Genomic DNA, 18,478 nt, shown 5'->3' on the forward strand with positions numbered 1-18,478 from the left:
GACTTAAAATATAAAGTTATACTTTCTGTATTTTAAATCAAAAAGTTAATTTTTAAGTCTAGGTAGGGAGATTTTCTACATTGATGGCTTTATTAGTTCCCAAACTTGTAATTAGTTCCCAAACTTGTAATAGTGACACTATGAAGTTTTGTTGAAAAACTTTTATTCACTTACTATACTGATCTCAAGTTTTAAGAGTAAAAAGGGGTCACGAGACTAAAAAGCTTGGAAATCATTATATTAATGCATCTGTTCTGTTGACCTACATGTAAGATGTAAGATGAAAGATAAGGGTAGGTCGGTTCACATTACTACAAAGACATGTATCATTCACCTCAACTTGCTTTCAGTGACTATTTCGTCCTATTACACCAATCCAAAACACTGATGTTAGAATACGTAAAACAAAATCCCAACGAAAGTCTGTATACACACTGTTAGAATCACAAAGAAAGTCAGTCTACCTCCAGGTTCATCTATGCCAACTGGATGCACCTAGCCCAGACTTTTAACCTGAAGTGACTCTAAGCAGTAGAGACAATGGCAAGTTCTACTCCCACACAGGTGTTCTCTCCAGCGTTCTAAATCGTTTCTATGGTATGATTTTGACTGCGGCTCCAATCTCTCTTTAATTTCTGCAAAATTTCCAAGCTTGGTTCTCCAGCTTGCCTTCTGATTCTAGGCTACTAAACATTCTTCTGGCAAATGACATTTCTGCTTAAGTTAGCCTGGTAAACTTCCCAAGAGTTATGAACAGTGTAGTCCATATTTTTCTTCTCTTTGCCTATAATTAGTGAGAATGAGATATGTGCAGAAGTCTTCCAGAAAAATGAGTTCTCCCATTTGAAATCTAACTGTGTAACCCTAAGACCTATATACACTTCAGTTTCTTCACTCAGACTAGGTATCTGCGAGTCTGTGTCTCTCTAAAATGTGAAGTCTTACCTTCCACATGTGTAATATGGAAATAGCTATGCTTTTCCAAATTCAAATTCTCTAAGGGTTGATTCTTAGCTGTGTGGCAAAATACATTATTTTATTATCATCATGTTACTGAAGTATCTTTTTCTCAGGGGGGAAGAGAAGACCTAAACTGTGGGTTTATTTTTCTCATGTAACAAGAAGCCTGGACATAGGCAGCGCTGGGTTGGTGCAGCTTCTCAAGGACCACTGGGGCAGCAGACTCTTTCCCTTCACCTTCTCTGCCATCCTTAGTAAACAGAATCGCCATCTCATGGTCATAAAATGATGATGCATCTGTAGGCACTGCATCTGGTATCTCACTCAGCAAGAAGGGGCAAAAGGCCAAAGGGCACATGCCAGTCTAGTCTATCCATCTCACAAAGTTTTCCCAGAATTCTCACTGGCCAGCTGAGACACATGCTCCCTGCTGCCCAATCAGTCACTGGGGTGGGGCGAGAATGAGGGCAGAGCTGCTACAAGGTGTAATTCCGATTAGAACTGAAGGAAATTTTACAGATTATCAAGCGTCTCCTTAAAGGTCTGGCAAACGGCCAGAAATGTCCGAGATCACAAATGAAACAGCATTTTTACCAAGTTTATTCATAAGATAGCTTCCCAATTTTGTTCAGAAAAAAAATCAAACTGAAGAGCGTAAGTCATTAGAGTTCAATTGGACCCGATGTCTATTTTTGTTATTAATTAAAAAAAAATACTCAGCCGATGGTTCCAACTCTAAAAAGGAAAACTGCTTCATATACGAACATTATCATTACTGTCTCACTTTAAATATAGAAATAAAAAGCCCCAAAATGTAAATATTATCCAATTCAATTAAAAAAATTTATTTATTTTTGGCTGCGTTGGGTCTTCGTTGCTGCAGGCAGGCTTTCTCTAGTTGCGGTTAGCGGGGGGCTACTCTTCATTGCTGTGCACGGGCTTCTCTTGCGGAGCACGGGCTCTAGGCGTGTGGGCTTCAGTAGTTGTGGCACATGGGCTCAGTAGTTGTGGCTCACGGGCTCTAGAGCACAGGTTCAGTAGTCGCGGCGCACGGGCTTAGTTGCTCCGCGGCATGTGGGATCTTCCCAGACCAGACCACCTGCATTGGCAGGTGGATTCTTAACCACTGCGCCACCAGGGAAGTCCCACAATTGTTCTTTTAAGGATATATGGTTATCTTAACCCAGCACAGGTTTTATAAAACTATGAGGATGGGTTAAGATATGTGATTTACAGTGTGTGTGTGTGTGTGTGTGTGTGTGTGTGTGTGTTTGCTTTACCATAATACTTCCTAAGCTTTTATCTACATAACAGTGAAGTACTTTGTCAGGCCAGAGCCAGCCCCCCTCCAATATTTTTATCTTTACTGTACAGATTCCTGATGTTTCTAAACACTTGATTTATAGCTAACACCCTTTATTGTAAAGTGATCTTACTGTGAGATCACTCTGGCTTGCCTTCAAGGAGAGAATGTGCTGGACTGGCAGAAGTAAGTATACAGTTCATCTGATACTTGGAATTCTCAGTGTAAAAACCCTCGTGTGTCAGGAGTCCCCAAGACCAGCCCCAGGTTTGGTGGTGATTCATAAAAGAAGGTCCACACAACTCAGCACGTAGTTGTACTCATGGCTATGATTTATTACAGCAAAAAAGCAAAATCAGCAAAAAAAGGCACATGCGGCACAGCCCCGAGGAAATCGAGCGCAAGCCTCCGGAGTCCTCTCCCAGTGGAGCTGCAGAGAGTGAGCCTAACACCTGCAGCAGCAAGCTGAAGCCACACATGTGAAATCCGTCAGTCACGGGGAAGCTCATTAGAGGCGCTGTGCCCAGGATTTGTAAAGGGGAGCTGGTCACATGGATACTCCCTGCCTAGCATGTACCAAAATTCCAGACTTCAAAAGCACAGCACGTGTTCCGCATAAATCACACTGTTTGCATCAACAGTTTAGGCACAGCGAGCCACGCTTAACAGGGAATGGTGGGAAGCCTCCCAAATCCAAGTTTCCAGACACCAGACAACCTTGAAATGAGACCTTTCTACATACAGTGGTCTTAGGACTGCTACACTCTTTTCTGTACACCGTGTAATTCTATATATAATTCTCATGAGTGCTTTTTAATGTGACTTAGCACCCAAAGTTTAATTATCTCTAAGACTCTGACAAGACCAAGTTTCAACTGTGAAGTGAAGGACTGTGGTGATGGTAAACGCCACCCGGCACAGACACATCCAGGCATAAAGCTTAACAGTATACCAGCAAGTTTAACGCGTCGCTGTGTACCTATCCATGCAAACTTGCTTCCTTTCTCACCCATTTAAAACAAATTCTTTCTTGTTGCTATAAAGTCAAATCTATCTTAGGAAGAGAATTGAGAAAAATAAAGCTTTGGGAATGACATTCACATATAATGCTTTATTTTTCCTCTACCCACATTTTAAGAATGCAGAATATATAAATGTCAAGTCTCCCCAGCTTCTCAACAGGTGGCATTCTATTTTTAGCTTTGTGCTGGTGCCCACTGCCAGAGCCATGATCCCAAAGGGCTAACATATTTGGTGTTGGCAGAGCCAGTACACAAGTTATTTTCTTTCCCCTCTATTTACACATAAATAATCTGCTATAAAACATTAGAGTTTACCTCTTACTCCTAGGCAAATTCATCGAAAGAAAGCCATAGAACAGAGTGATCTCCAAAACAGATGAGATTAAATGAAGTTCCAAATCCTACAGGGCTAGGTTAATGTAAGTAGGGTGGCCTGTCCTCCTACAGTTACAAGGTTCTTCCATAAATGAGAACTGACCTTTTTTTTTTTTTTCAATACAAAGAAATAAACCTTTTCTTTCAGTTCAACCACAGTCAAGAGTCTGTATGCCAGGCAACGTCAAGCTTGGAAACACAAGAATAAATCATATGGTCTGTTGAAATTAAGAAAGAATGAACTATATGTATGTACACAGGCCAAGACAGATTGTTTGGTTAAAAAAAAAGATTTTAGTATAACTGTGATCCCACTTTAATGAAAACAATACACCACAAACATCCTCCCTACCCCCCAAAACCCATGTTTTTTGCACACAGAGAACAAGGCCTAGAAAACTACCTAATGTTTGCCTCTGAGGCAGGATGGTAGTGGACAGGGAAGGTGGGTGCAACAGTGGAGAGCATTTGCTTTTCCCCTACATTTCTGAGATGTTCTAATTTTTAAAAAACAAATATGTATTACTTTTTCAATCTGAAAAAAAAAACTTTTTAAACTTCAAAACAAATTCCAGATGGCAATAACTTAATTATGAAAACAACCACAGTGCCATATTCATATAAGGGAATTTTATTCAGCCACAAAAAGGAATGAAGTACTGACACATGCTCAGCATGGAAGAATCTCCAGCCAGACACAAAACATTACGTATTACATGATTCCATTCATATACAATGTCTAGAACAGGCAAATCCATAGAGACAGAAAGTAAATCAGTGGCTGCCAGGGGATGGGGGGAAGGGAGAATGAGGAATGACTGCTAGTGGGCAGGGGGTTTCTTTTCTGGGGTGATGAAAATGTTCTGCAATTATATGGTGGAGATGGTTGCAAAACTTTACGAATATACTAAAACCACGGAACTGTACACTTTATAGGGCGACTTTTATAGTATGTGAATTACATCTCAATTTAAGAATATGAGGAGCGGGCTTCCCTGGTGGCGCAGTGGTTGAGAGTCCGCCTGCCAGTGCAGGGGACACGAGTTCGTGCCCTGGTCCGGGAGGATCCCACATGCCACGGAGCAGCTGGGCCCGTGAGCCATGGCCACTGAGTCTGCGCGTCCGGAGCCTGTGCTCCGCAACGGGAGAGGCCACAACAGTGAGAGGCCCGCGTACCGCAAAAAAAAACAAAAAAAAAAGAATATGAGGAGGGACTTCCCTGGTGGTCCAGTGGTTAAGAATCCGGGCTCCCAATGCAGGGGACCCAGGTTCGATCCCTGGTCAGGGAACTAGATCCCGCATGCCGCAACTAAAGATCCCGTGTGCTGCAACTAAGACCCGGTGCAGCCAAATAAATAAATAAATATTAAAAAAAAAAAAATATATATATATATATATGTATGAGGAAAACCCTAAAACTAAATGTGAAATGCTGTTGCAGCTCTGACTTAGCCTTCTTTGAAGATGACAGTGATTTTAATGCCATTTTTCTTAGAAAATCTAAGTTCAGAAATATAGTTTACATAGTCTAAAGTGCAGTGATTGTTTTGGCATTAATTTTATCTTCAATTTCTGGTATTCTGGTTTCCTTTCATCAAAGAGGACTTCATTCACCAAGTCCTTCAGAACATTTGTCCTGAAAAAAACACTGAAGGAAAACTTTCTGCAAGATCTTCAAAGTAGAATAAAAGGCACATGTTGCAAATAAAACTACTCCATGTGAAACGTTTATAAAGTATCTTCATTTTTTCTATCTATGAACATGATTTTACACATCATACGTAAAGTCGAGAAATGATGAATTGATTTTAAAAGGTCTGTTTTCTCGTCATTAGCAGTAGTTCATGTTAGTCTAGTTTGCTTTAGTTACTTTACCTGTCTGCTATGAAAGGTTGGCTTAGATAAGCACGGAACATGATGATTTGTTCAGTCAGTAAAATTGGGGTTTAACCTCATATTCCACTGTAATCATGTCATTCTTTGTTATAGTAGAAAGAGACGAGCTATCTAGGTGAGAGGCCCGCGTACCGCAAAAAAAAAAAAAAAAAAAAAAAGTTCTAGCCACAGAATGTCCTTGGCAGTGCCAGACCGGCTCTCCAGGCACACTCTCTTTCTAAATCACTGTGCATACTGCTGCTGCAGAAACAAATGGCAGAAGCAATCTCTCTACACACGTAAGACAGTCAAATGTGCAATCAGCTCCAAAGCTGGACTGCTAATTTAAGTTCATGTTAAGAGCTAATCGCCTTCTTGGAAGACATGCCTTAACTATTTTATGCAAACAGTTTTTCTCTAGACAGAAATTAACCTTGAAGGCCGACATACCATATCATTCATACCCATATTTTTTGTAGCTGTTCTCCAATTGGCATTAGGATGGGTTTTATTTTTGCCACTACCTCAAAACAGGGCTTTTTCCAGTACCACTTTGGTCTTAATTTCAGCTGACTCCTTCACGTTTTAGGCAATCTGAGTTAGAATACGAATTTAATTTTGAGGGAGAAATCACCCTCACAACGATGTACCTTTCTATAGAATAGTATTTCTAACAGACTCCAAAAAAATCATGTTACTTAAAAAAAAAAACCTAAAATCTAGTCACAAAGAATTAAACAAAAAGATGATATTTACAATTAGGTTTGACTTTTTATTGTCTCTTACATTTTTTCTATATGCCTGCCCCCAATGCAGGGGACACGGGTTCGAGCCCTGGTCCGGGAAGATCCCACGTCACAGAGCAACTAAGCCCGTGCGCCACAACTACTGAGCGTGCGCTCTAGAGTCCTCGAGCCACAACTACTGAGGCCACGTGCCACAACTACTGAAGCCTGTGTGCTCTAGGGCCTGTGCTCCGCAACAAGAGAAGCCACTGTAATGAGAAGCCTGTGTACCGTGACAAAGAGTAGCCCCCGCTCACCGCAACTAGAGAAAGCCCGCGCGCAGCAACGAGGACGCAACGCAGCCAAAAAAAAATAATAATAAAATTTTAAAAAGATATAATGAAACTGCATTTTTCAGAGTTCTAGAACCACTCTATAGAAAACCTCTTTTGAAGTACATTCTCCACAGAGAAGTCATATCAACACTTCTACTTATTTTGCATCTTTTTCCAAAAGAAAATAGGATGACATTTAAAACAAGATAAAATAGCTACTTTTATTTTTAGCTTTTCTTCATTTAATACTTATTGCTGATTTCTGGTCAGGACTTTACACCAGTAGTATCTTAATACAACCGCCCCAGGAGATCAGCAAGTACGATCATCCCTGTCTTAGATAAGGAGTCAGAGGTGCAGAGACTGGCAGCCATCAAGCTGTGGAGCCAGGGTTTGAACTCAGGCTGCCTACTAGAGTTTGCTATAAACAAACACTGCACTTGGCAGGAAAAAGGCGGGTAGAGGTAGGGAAATGAAATGGAACTTTAGACTAAGGCTAGAAGACAGAAAATATACACCACAGAGGTTCACCACAGCTGCTAGAAGGGGGCTGCCGCACGAAGCACTGCTCAGGGGGGTAGCGAGGAAGGGCTACCATCACTCTTCTCCAGCCCGTCGGCAACCCCATCAAAGGGGTGGAGGACAAAGATGAATGACAGGAGATTTTCACTTAAAAAAATCATGCTTAGTGGCAAAGTACAAGTATACAAAGAAAGAAGTGGGTAAGATACCAGCTGAAATATACCTCAGAGGTCCTAGAGATGGGTAGTCCAATTTATTTAGGAGCTGAAGTTAAAAGAATCTCTCTGGGCAAATTCAGAAAGCTTGCTCAAGTGATTAAGGCTCAAGTGTGACTGAGCAGGGGTACAACATTCTTCTCCAGGAAGACATCTTAAAATTATTAGAGAGTCAAAGGTAAAACCAATTCAACTACCAACTTTGCCCATAACTTCAAGTCTACATCTACTGTTCACAGTGAGGTTAACTGACTCAGCTAATTTCAGAACTGGATATTTCACCTGACACTAGAGCCTGAGAGATCGAGTTAAAACATATATTCTAAGACATGAAGTTATAGTTTATCATGCAAGAAAACTGAATGTCGAATTTGAAGCGGTAAGTAAACAATTTGTTTCAGAAACACAAAGATACCATTTGCTTGGCAGTTCTATTTACAGAACTAAATCCTCTTGAGTCAACATATAGTTATTTAATAGACTCACAGACACAGAAAACAAAGTTATGGTTACCAAAGTGGATGGGGGGGGGATAAATTAGGAGTTGGGGATTAACATATACACACCACTATATATAAAATAGATGAACAACAAGGGCCTACTGTACAGCACAGGGAACTATACTCAATATCTTGTAATAACTTTAATACAAGAGAGAATCTGAAAAAGAATATATATATATGTAAAACTGAATCACCTGGTCCTGAACCAAGATGGTGGAGTAGAAGGACGAGCTCTCACTCCCTCTTGCGAGAACACCAGAATCACACCTAGCTGCGGGACAATCATCGACAGGAAGACACTGGAACTCACCAAAAAAGATACCTCACATCCAAAGACAAAGGAGAAGCCACAATGAGATGGTAGGAGGGGTGTAATCACAGCAGAATCAAATCCTATAACTGCTGAGTGGGTGACTCACAGACTGGAGAACATTTATACCACAGAGGTCCACCCACTGGAGTGAAGGTTCTGAGCCCCACGTCAGGCTTCCGAAGCTGGGGGTCCGGCAACGGGAGGAGGCATTCCTAGGGAATCAGACTTTGAAGGCTAGCGAGATTTGACTGCAGGACTTTCACAGGACTGGGGGAAACAGAGACTCCACTCTTGGAGGGCACACACAAAGTAGTGTGCGCAACGGGACACAGGGGAAGGAGCAGTGACCCCAGGGGAGACTGAACCAGACCTCCCTGCTAGTGTTGGAGGGTCTCCTGCAGTGGTGGGGGGTGGCTGTGGTTGTGAGGACAAGGAAACTGGCAGCAGAGTTTCTGGGAAGTGCTCCTTGGTGTGAGCCCTCCCAGAGTCCACCATTAGCCCCACCAAAGAGCCCAGGTAGGCTCCAGTGTTGGGTTGCCTCAGGCCAAACAACCAACAAGGAGGGAACCCAGCCCCACCCATCAGCAGACAAGCAGATTAAAGTTTTACTGAGCTCTGCCCACCAGAGCAACACCCAGCTCTACCCACCACCAGTCCCTCCCATCAGGAAACTTGCACAAGCCTCTTAGATAGCCTCATCCACCAGAGGGCAGACAGCAGAAGCAAGAAGAACTACCATCCTGCAGCCTGTGGAACAAAAACCACACTCACAGAAAGACAAGATGAAAAGACAGAGGGCTATGTACCAGATGAAGGAACAAGATAAAACCCCAGAAAAACAACTAAATGAAGTGGAGATAGGCAACCTTCCAGAAAAAGAATTCAGAATAATGGTAGTGAAGATGATCCAGGACCTCTGAAAAAGAATGGAGGCAAAGATCGAGAAGATGCAAGAAATGTTTAACAAAGACCTAGAAGAATTAAAGAACAAACAGAGATGAACAATACAATAACTGAAATGAAAACTACACTAGAAGGAATCAATAGCAGAATAACTGAGGCAGAAGAACGAATAAGTGACCTGGAAGACAGAATGGTGGAATTCACTGCCGCAGAACAGAATAAAAAAAAAGAATGAAAAGAAATGAAGACAGCCTAAGAGACCACTGGGACGACATTAAACGCAACAACATTTGCATTATAGTGCTCCCAGAAGGAGAAGAGAGAGCGAAAGGACCCGAGAAAATATTTGAAGAGATTACAGTCGAAAACTTCCCCAACATGGGAAAGGAAATAGCCACCCAAGTCCAGGAAGCGCAGCGAGTCCCATACAAGATAAACCCAAGTAGAAACACGCCAAGACACGTAGTAATCAAACTGACAAAAATTAAAGACAAAGAAAAATTATTAAAAGCAACAAGGGAAAAACAACAAATAACATACAAGGGAACTCCCATAAGGTTAACAGCTGATTTCTCAGCAGAAACTCTACTACAAGCCAAAAGGGAGTGGCATGATATACTTAAAGTGATGAAAGGGAAGAACCTACAACCAAGATTACTCTACCTGGCAAGGATCTCATTCAGATTTGATGGAGAAATGAAAAGCTTTACAGATAGGCAAAAGCTAAGAGAATTCAGCACCACCAAACCAGCTCTACATCAAATGCTAAAGGAACTTCTCTAAGTGGGAAACACAAGAGGAGAAAAAGACCTACAAAAACAAACCCAAAACAATTAAGAAAATGGTCATAGGAACATGCATATTGATAATTACCTTAAACGTGAATGGATTAAATGCTCCAACCAAAAGACACAGGCTTGCTGAATGGATACAAAAACAAGACCCATATATATGCTGTCTACAAGAGACCCACTTCAGACCTAGGGACACAAACAGACTGAAAGTGAGGGGATGGAAAAAGATATTCCATGCAAATGTAAATCAAAGGAAAGCTGGAATAGCAATACTCATATCAGATAAAATAGACTTTAAAATAAAGAACGTTACAAGAGACAAGGAAGGACACCACAAAAAGATCAAAGGATCAATGCAAGAAGATATAACAATTATAAATATATATGCATCCAACACAGAAAGCATCTCAGTACATAAGGCAAATGCTAATAGCCATAAAAGAGGAAATCAGGGCTTCCCTGGTGGCGCAGTGGTTGACAGTCCACCTGCCGATGCAGGGGACACAGGTTCGTGCCCCGGTCTGGGAAGATCCCACATGCCGCGGAGCGGCTGGGCCCGTGAGCCATGGCCGCTGGAGCCTGTGCTCCGCAGCGGGAGAGGCCACAACAGTGACAGGCCCGCATACCGGAAAAAAAAAAAAAAAAAGAGGAAATCAACAGTAACACAGTAATACTGGGGGACTTTAACACCTCACTTACACCAATGGACAGATCATCCAAAATGAAAATAACGAAACAGAAGCTTTAAATGACACAACAGACCAGATAAATTTAATTGATATTTATAGGACATTCCATCCAAAAACAGCAGATTACACTTTCTTCTCAAGTGCACACGGAACATTCTCCAGGATAGATCACATCTTGGGTCACAAATCAAGCCTCAGTCAATTTAAGAAAATTGAAGTCATATCAAGCATCTTTTCTGACCACAACGCTATGAGATTAGAAATGAATTACAGGGAAAAAAACGTAAAAAACACAAACACATGGAGGCTAAACAATGTTACTAAATAACTAAGAGATCACTGAAGAAATCGAAGAGGAAATTTAAAAATACCTAGAGACAAATGACAATGAAAACACGACGATTCAAAACTGATCGGATGCAGCAAAAGCAGTTCTAAGAGGGAAGTTTACAGCGGTACAAGCCTACCTCAAGAAACAAAAAAAAATCTCAAATAAGCAATCTAACCTTACACCTAAAGAAACTAGAGAAAGAAGAACAAACAAAACCCAAAGTCAGCAGAAGGAAAGAAATCATCAAGATCAGAGTAGAAATAAATGTAATAGAAACAAAGAAAACAATAGCAAAGATCAATAAAACTAAAAGCTGGTTCTTTGAGAAGATAAACAAAATTGATAAACCATTAGCCAGATTCATCAAGAAAAAGAGAGAGGACTCAAATCAATAAAATTAGAAATGAAAAAGGAGAAGTTATAACAGACACCACAGAAATACAAAGCATCCTAGGAGACTACTATAAACAACTCTGTGCCAATAAAATGGACAAGCTGGAAGAAATGGACAAATTCTTAGAAAGGTATAACCTTCTGAGACTGAACAAGGAAGAAACAGAAAATATGAACAGACCAATCACAAGTAATGAAACTGACACTGTGATTAAAAATCTTGCAACAAATAAAAGTCCAGGACTAGATGGCTTCACAGGTGAATTCTATCAATCATTTAGAGAAGAGCTAATACCCATTCTTCTCAAACTCTTCCAAAAATTTGCATAGGAACACTCCCAAACTCATTCTATGAGGCCACCCTCACCCTGATACCAGAATCAGACAAAGATACTACGAAAAAAGAAAATTACAGACCAATATCACTCATGAATATAGATGCAAAAATCCTCAACAAAATACTAGCAAACAGAATCCAACAACAGATTAAAAGGATCATACACCATGATCAAGTGGGATTTATCCCAGGGATGCAAGAGTTCTTCAATATACACAAATCAATCAATGTGATACACTATATTAACAAACTGAAGAATAAAAACCATATGATCTCAATAGATGCAGTAAAAGCTTTTGACAAAATTCAACACCCATTTATGACAAAAACTCTCCAGAAAGTGGGCACAGAGGGAACCTACCTCAACATAATAAAGGCCAGATACGACAAACCCACAGCAAACATCATTCTCAATGGTGAAAAACTGAAAGCACTTTCTCTAAGATCAGGAAAAAGACAAGGATGTCCACTTTCACCAATATTATTCAACATAGTTTTGGAAGTCCTAGCCACAGCAATCAGAGAAGAAAAAGAAATAAAAGGAATACAAATTGGAAAAGAAGAAGTAAAACTGTCACTGTTTGCAGATGACATGATACTATACATAGAGAATCCTAAAGATGCCACCAGAAAACTACTACAGCTAATCAATGAATTTGGTAAAGTTGCAGGATACAAAATTAATGCACAGAAATCTCTTACATCCCTATACACTAATGTTGAAAACTCTGAAAGAGAACTTAAGGAGACGCTCCCATTTACCACTGCAACAAAAAGAATAAAATACCTAGGAATAAACCTACCTAGGGAGACAAAACACCTGTATACAGAAAACTATAAGACAGTGATGAAAGAAATTAAAGATGATACCAACAGATGGAGAGATATACCATGTTCTTGGATTGGAAAAATCAATATTGTTGATATTTGTCCCAAAGCAATCTACAGATTCAATGCAATCCCTATCAAATTACCAATCGCATTTTTTACAGAACTAGAACCAAAAAATCTTAAAATTTGTATGGAGACACAAAAGACCCCAAATAGCCAAAGCAGTCGTGAGGGAAAAAAGTGGAGCTGGAGGAATCAGACTCCCTGACTTCAGACTATATATACTACAAAGCTACAGTAATCAAGACAATATGGTACTGGCACAAAAACAGAAACATAGATCAATGGAACAAGACAGAAAGTCCAGAGATAAACCCACACACCTATGGTCAACTAATCTATGACAAAGGAGGCAAGAATATACAGTGGAGAAAAGACAGTCTCTTCAATAAGTGGTGCTGGGAAAACTGGGCAGCTACATGTAAAAGAATGAAGTTAGAACATTCCCTAACACCATACACAAAAATAAACTCAAAATGGATTAGAGACCTAAATGTAAGACCGGACACTATAAAACTCTTAGAGGAAAACATAGGAAGAACACTCTTTGACATAAATCACAGCAAGATCTTTTTTGATCCACCTCATAAAGTAAGGGAAATAAAAATAAAAATAAACAAATGGGACCTAATCAAACTTAAGAGCTTTTGCACAGCAAAGGAAACCATAAACAAGACGAAAAGACAACCCTCAGAATGGGAGAAAATATTTGCAAACGAATCAATGGACAAAGGATTAATCTCCAAAATATAAACAGCTCATGCAGCTCAATATTAAAAAAACAACCCAATCCAAAAATGGGCAGAAGACCTGAATAGACATTTCTCCAAAGAAGACATACAGATGGCCAAGAAGCACATGAAAAGCTGCTCAACATCACTAATCATTAGAGAAATGCAAATCAACACTACAATGAGGTATCACCTCACACCAGTAAGAATGGGCATCATCAGAAAATCTACAAACAGCAAATGCTGGAGAGGGTGTGGAGAAAAGGGAACCCTCTTGCACTGTTGGTGGCAATGTAAATTGATAGCTACTATGGAGAACAGTATGGAGGTTCCTTAAAAAACTAAAAATAGAGCTACCATATGACCCAGCAATCCCACTACTGGGCATATACCCAGAGAAAGCCAAAATTCAAAAAGACACATGCACCCCCATGTTCATTGTAGCACTATTTACAATAGCCAGGTCATGGAAGCAACCTAAATGCCCATCGACAGACGAATGGATAAAGATGTGGTACATATATACAATGGAATATTACTCAGCCATAAAAAGGAACGAAAATGGGTCATTTGTAGAGACGTGGATGCATCTAGAGACTGTCATACAAAGTGAAGTACGTCAGAAAAACAAATATTGTATATTAACGCATATATGTGGAACCTAGAGAAATGGTACAGATGAACCAGTTTGCAGGGCAGAAATTGAGACACAGATGTAGAGAACAAACGTATGGACACCACGGGCGCAAAGCCGTAGGGGTGGGGGGGTGGGGAGTGTGGTGGTGTGAGGAATTGGGCGATTGGGATTAATATGTATACAGTAATATGTATAAAAGGGATGACTAATAAGAACCTGCTGTATAAAAAAATAAAATAAAATTCAAAAAAAACTGAATCACTCTGTTGTATACTTGAAACTAACACATTGTAAATTAACTATACTTCACAAAAAGTTATTTAATACATAAAGACCCTAAGCAACATTACACGTAGTTAAAAAACACTATTCTAACTACTTAATATTAGCTATTACTCCTCCATTCCTAAGATGCTTAATTTTAAGGGTACCTTATAAATAATAATGACAAAATCTTTCTTTCTTTAGTGCTTTTCTGAGGCATCCTGACTTCCAAACACAATTATGAAGAAAGTCTTACGGATTTTGGCTTAAACCCCCTCCCCCCAAATCCAAAAACATTAAAAAATAAATAACTTCGTTACTCCTTCACATGGAACCTTCTTACATAAAAATTATTTAGTCCAAACTACATAAAAGATGAATGAGAAAAGATGGAAAGTCCGAAATAATTACAGTGGTTAAGAAAACAATGCACACAGAATTCAGAAAGTTAGATCACACTATCAACAGCAACTGTAAACAGTAAACCACCTGCATATTTTATTACTTTCTGAAAATGAAAAAAAACTTACATATAATAGTAATAACTTTCTGAAAAGTGCTAACCTGCACGAAAAACACATACCCCATTAAACATTTCAGGCAAGCACTGTTGCCAAACTTAAGACTTGCCGTCTTGTTTCTGAAAATCAACAATTTTTTGCTTCCAAAGAGCCTCTCAACGTGAAGACCAGTCACCATCTGTCTCAACTAAAGTCAAGTTCTATTTTAAAAATCACAGTCTGTCATCACACCCACCTCTCTACAAACAAATGCTTCACGCATACCAATTTACTGATTTTTGATGGGCCCGAGTCACCTGAGAAAAAGCCTGGGTGTATTTCAGAGCGCGTTGATAGTCACAACACCCAGGTTCGTTTTCGGTGCATTTTCAATTTCGAGACCGCACGAGATTCATCTGCCGGCCAGCTAAAGCGCCGGGATGGCTAGTCCGCACGGGAAATGCTGGGGTGTCAGCAATTCCCCCACAATAGCGTTGGCAACCCCAATCACACTCAGGGCGTGGATTCCGGGTGCCACAATGCCCCCGCCCACCTACCCCGGACCCCACAGGCCAGGACCGGGAGCGTCCGGTCCGGATCGTGGGCTGGGTTCCCGGGGGTCCTGGAAGGGCCCGACCCCACCCGGGGAAGGATGCCCAAACCGGAGACGCAGCCCTGCGGGTCCCCGGACCGGCGCGCCGGACACAGGGCAGGCATTCCGGGAGGGGGGGAGGGGAGGGCAGAAAGAGGAGGAGGAGGAGGAGGAGGAGGAGGAACGGGGTCCCTGCCCGCATCTCGCCCCTTTTCTCTTACCTTTTCGCACAGCGTCCGCACCTGGTTCTCGTTCAGTTGTTTACACTCGTTCAGCTGCTCGACCCACTGGTCCAGCTCCTTGGTGAACGCCTTGTCGTCCATGGTGGCCCGAGCCCCTCCCCCGCTGCCTCCCGCCCCCCTCCCCGCCCCCGCGCGCCCCAGCCCCGGGCGCCGCTCCCCTCGCCCGGCGCCGCCGCCGCCGCCAGCTCCCAGCGGGAGAGGAAGGAGCCGGGGAGCGCGACCCCGCGCCCCGCCCAAGCCCCGCGGGCGGCTCCGGGCGCACGGCCTCCGGGAGACCCCTGCCCGCCCTGGCCCGTTGGGCCGCGCGCCCCAGGAGTCGGTGAAGGGCGCGGGGAGGTGCGGGGCTTCCGCGCAGCTCCCGCCGGACGATGGGCACCTGCCGCCGCCGCCTCCCGCCCGCCGGCCGCTCCCCGTTCCCTTGCCCCTTGTCTCTCGCTCTTTCTCTCCCCTCCCTCCGGGTGTCCGTCATCGCCCGGGCATTTCCGCCGGGAAAAGGCGAGCAGGCGGCGCCGCCGGGGCCCGAGACGCGGGGAGGGATGCAGCGGCCCCGTGTGGCTCGGCGGAGAAACGGGCCGAGGGGCCGAGGGTCGCGCCGCTTTCTCGCTCTTCCACTTTGTATCATTCTTTTTCACTTCGGGTCCGGACCAAGCGCTCCAGGTTCTTCCTTCGCATCCTTTTCTCTGGGAATTCTGTCCCCACCTTACTCTCTTGCAGTGCTTTCTCTTTTCTCTCTCTCTCATTTTTTTTTTTTTTTAGCGCTCTGAGGAGGGAATTGGTAAGCTTGTGTCTCTCCTCGACCACATAGACCCGAGAGTCTAGCACTCTCCTATAGCAGGCATTCCGTATCTATTAAATAAATAAATAAATAAATAAATTCTTTCTGGTCTTAGCTCTGTCATTAGCTAGCTGTGCAGCACTGACATCTCGAATCCTCCCTTTCAGCATCAGAAAGACGAGCCGATTGCTCTGTGGCATCAATGTGTCCCTTCCAACGCCGGCATTCTTCACCGCGTTTATGCAGTGTTTACTGAATTCTGATGATTTGTTCATTCAACGAACATTTAACGAGCAACTGCTAACTGCCAGGTCCCTTGGAGCGCAGGTGCTAACCAAGCATACTTCCTCTATCAGGATGTTGCCTGAACCCAAGTGGCAGGCAACGTCCTGTATCAGAAGGCAAGGACTCCCTCTTGGCATTCCCAGCCTCCTAGCCATGTCCTTGGACAATCGCCGGATCGCCCCCAGCCTCAGATTCCTCATTTGTTAAAAGGGCGCGGCGAGGCCTATCTTTTAAGTTGTGATGATTAAATTCTACAAGTGCTTATCCAATAGTACAGTATGGGAGCCGTGTTCGTTGCCTAATCCTTCCTAGGCAACAGCTACCGAAAGCTTTAGAAAGGTGGCATTCGAACTGAATTTTTTTTTTTTTTTTGCAGTACGCGGGCCTCTCACTGTTGTGGCCTTTCCCGTTGCGGAGCACAGGCTCCGGACGCGCAAGCTCAGCGGCCATGGCTCACGGGCCTAGCCGCTCCGCGGCATGTGGGATCTTCCCGGACCGGGGCACGAACCCGTGTCCCCTGCATCGGCAGGCGGACTCTCAACCACTGCGCCACCAGGGAAGCCCTCGAACTGAATTTTGAACCTTCTCCCCAGGCAAAACCTTGAAGTTGCCTGGAGAAGAGGAAAGAAACTTTTTTTTGGAGAGTGGCAGAGGACAAATGTGTGAAAGACCATGGTCAGTTTGGAAAGCTATAAATACTCCTAGCAACAGAAGTAAGTCATATGGTGGGAAACAAGGTTGAAAGAGCTCCTGTTCTCAAGTGACTTGTAAATAGCAGCAAACCAACTAAAGGACAGGACATGAAAAGATGGTGAAACAGTACTGAACAGAAGGGGAACCTGCATGATTGCAACAGATTTGCAGTCTCTGAGGCGGTTAGTCTGTAAATGTTGAAAGGAGGCTGCATCTCAGGTAAATCTGGAAAGCTCAGAATGAGAATGAGAGGAAGAATGGTATTTCTGGAGTTCCTACAGAGGATGGACTGAGAACAGAAAGTATACCTTGAGGAGAAATGGGAACTACGAATAGTGTTTAGGGAGGGAGATCCTTGACATAGAAGCAAATGTGTTTGGGATTAATGTGCAAGAACGCTCTTAGAGCTGGGAGTAGGTGAGTTTGCGAGAACAGGGCTGCTGAAATGTTTAGTCAGGTTATGCTGTAGAGCAAGTAAGAATGCTTTTGAGTGCTTCTTATCTGCTAAGTGTTTCGAATGTATTTAGTACTTCAATAATCCTATGACCCAGGGCTGTTGTTACCCTCCATTTTACAGATGAGGAAACAGAAACATAGAGGTTTAAAAATGCGTTCGCGTCACACAGATAGTAACTGGTGGACTAAGGATTAATGCCCAAGTCTGTCTGACTTCCACTCTTGTAATTTGTGTTACGTGACCTCTGCAGTCTGGACGGGAGTACGGAAAGCTGGAGGTTTCTTGGTGATTATAATATCAGTTTTCAGTATTTTGGTTATGAAGCCATCTTAATTAAAGATAAAAACTATAATTCTTAAAATCTTTCTTTCTTCACTCTTTGCTTCTGTTGTATATGTATATGTGGTGTGTTTTCTGCTGTGGAACATAACCATTATTCTCCAATCCTTGCTAATCGTTTGTCATGCAACGCTGCATTTAATCTTAGGTTTGCAGACCAGATCTAAATTTCTTTGTTTTCAAAGAGACAACCAGAAGTGTTTGTATTTTTGTTTTGTTTACCTATTCCCTTCTGGTCACAGAATTCTTAAATAATTAATTCCAGCAAACAACCCTTTGCCTTAAAATTACATTTTAGATTTTGTTCCTACACAATTGTCTGGGTTATTTTAAAATATGTAAACATTGAGGGACTTCCCTGGTGGCGCAGTGGTTAAGAATCCGCCTGCCAATGCAGGGGACACGGGTTCAAGCCCTGGTCCGGGAAGTTCTCACATGCCGTGGAGCAACTAAGCCCTTACACCACAACTACTGAGC

General features: G+C 42.4%; 1 protein-coding gene across 1 annotated transcript in view; it reads right to left on the reverse strand.

Annotated features, from left to right (window-relative positions):
* The window catches only part of PPP2CB (protein phosphatase 2 catalytic subunit beta), a 30,699-nt gene extending 15,135 nt beyond the window's left edge, over positions 1–15,564 (reverse strand). Inside the window, exon 1 of the mRNA XM_082680471.1 lies at positions 15,432–15,564. Coding sequence (XP_082536597.1) covers positions 15,432–15,533 — 102 coding nt within the window. The 5' untranslated portion in view covers positions 15,534–15,564. The remainder of the gene's footprint in view (positions 1–15,431) is intronic.
* Between the last annotated feature and the right edge of the window lie 2,914 nt (positions 15,565–18,478).

The sequence above is a fragment of the Grampus griseus genome (genome assembly GCF_964374135.1).
Source record: "Grampus griseus genome assembly, chromosome: 21".
Lineage (NCBI taxonomy): Eukaryota > Metazoa > Chordata > Mammalia > Artiodactyla > Delphinidae > Grampus > Grampus griseus.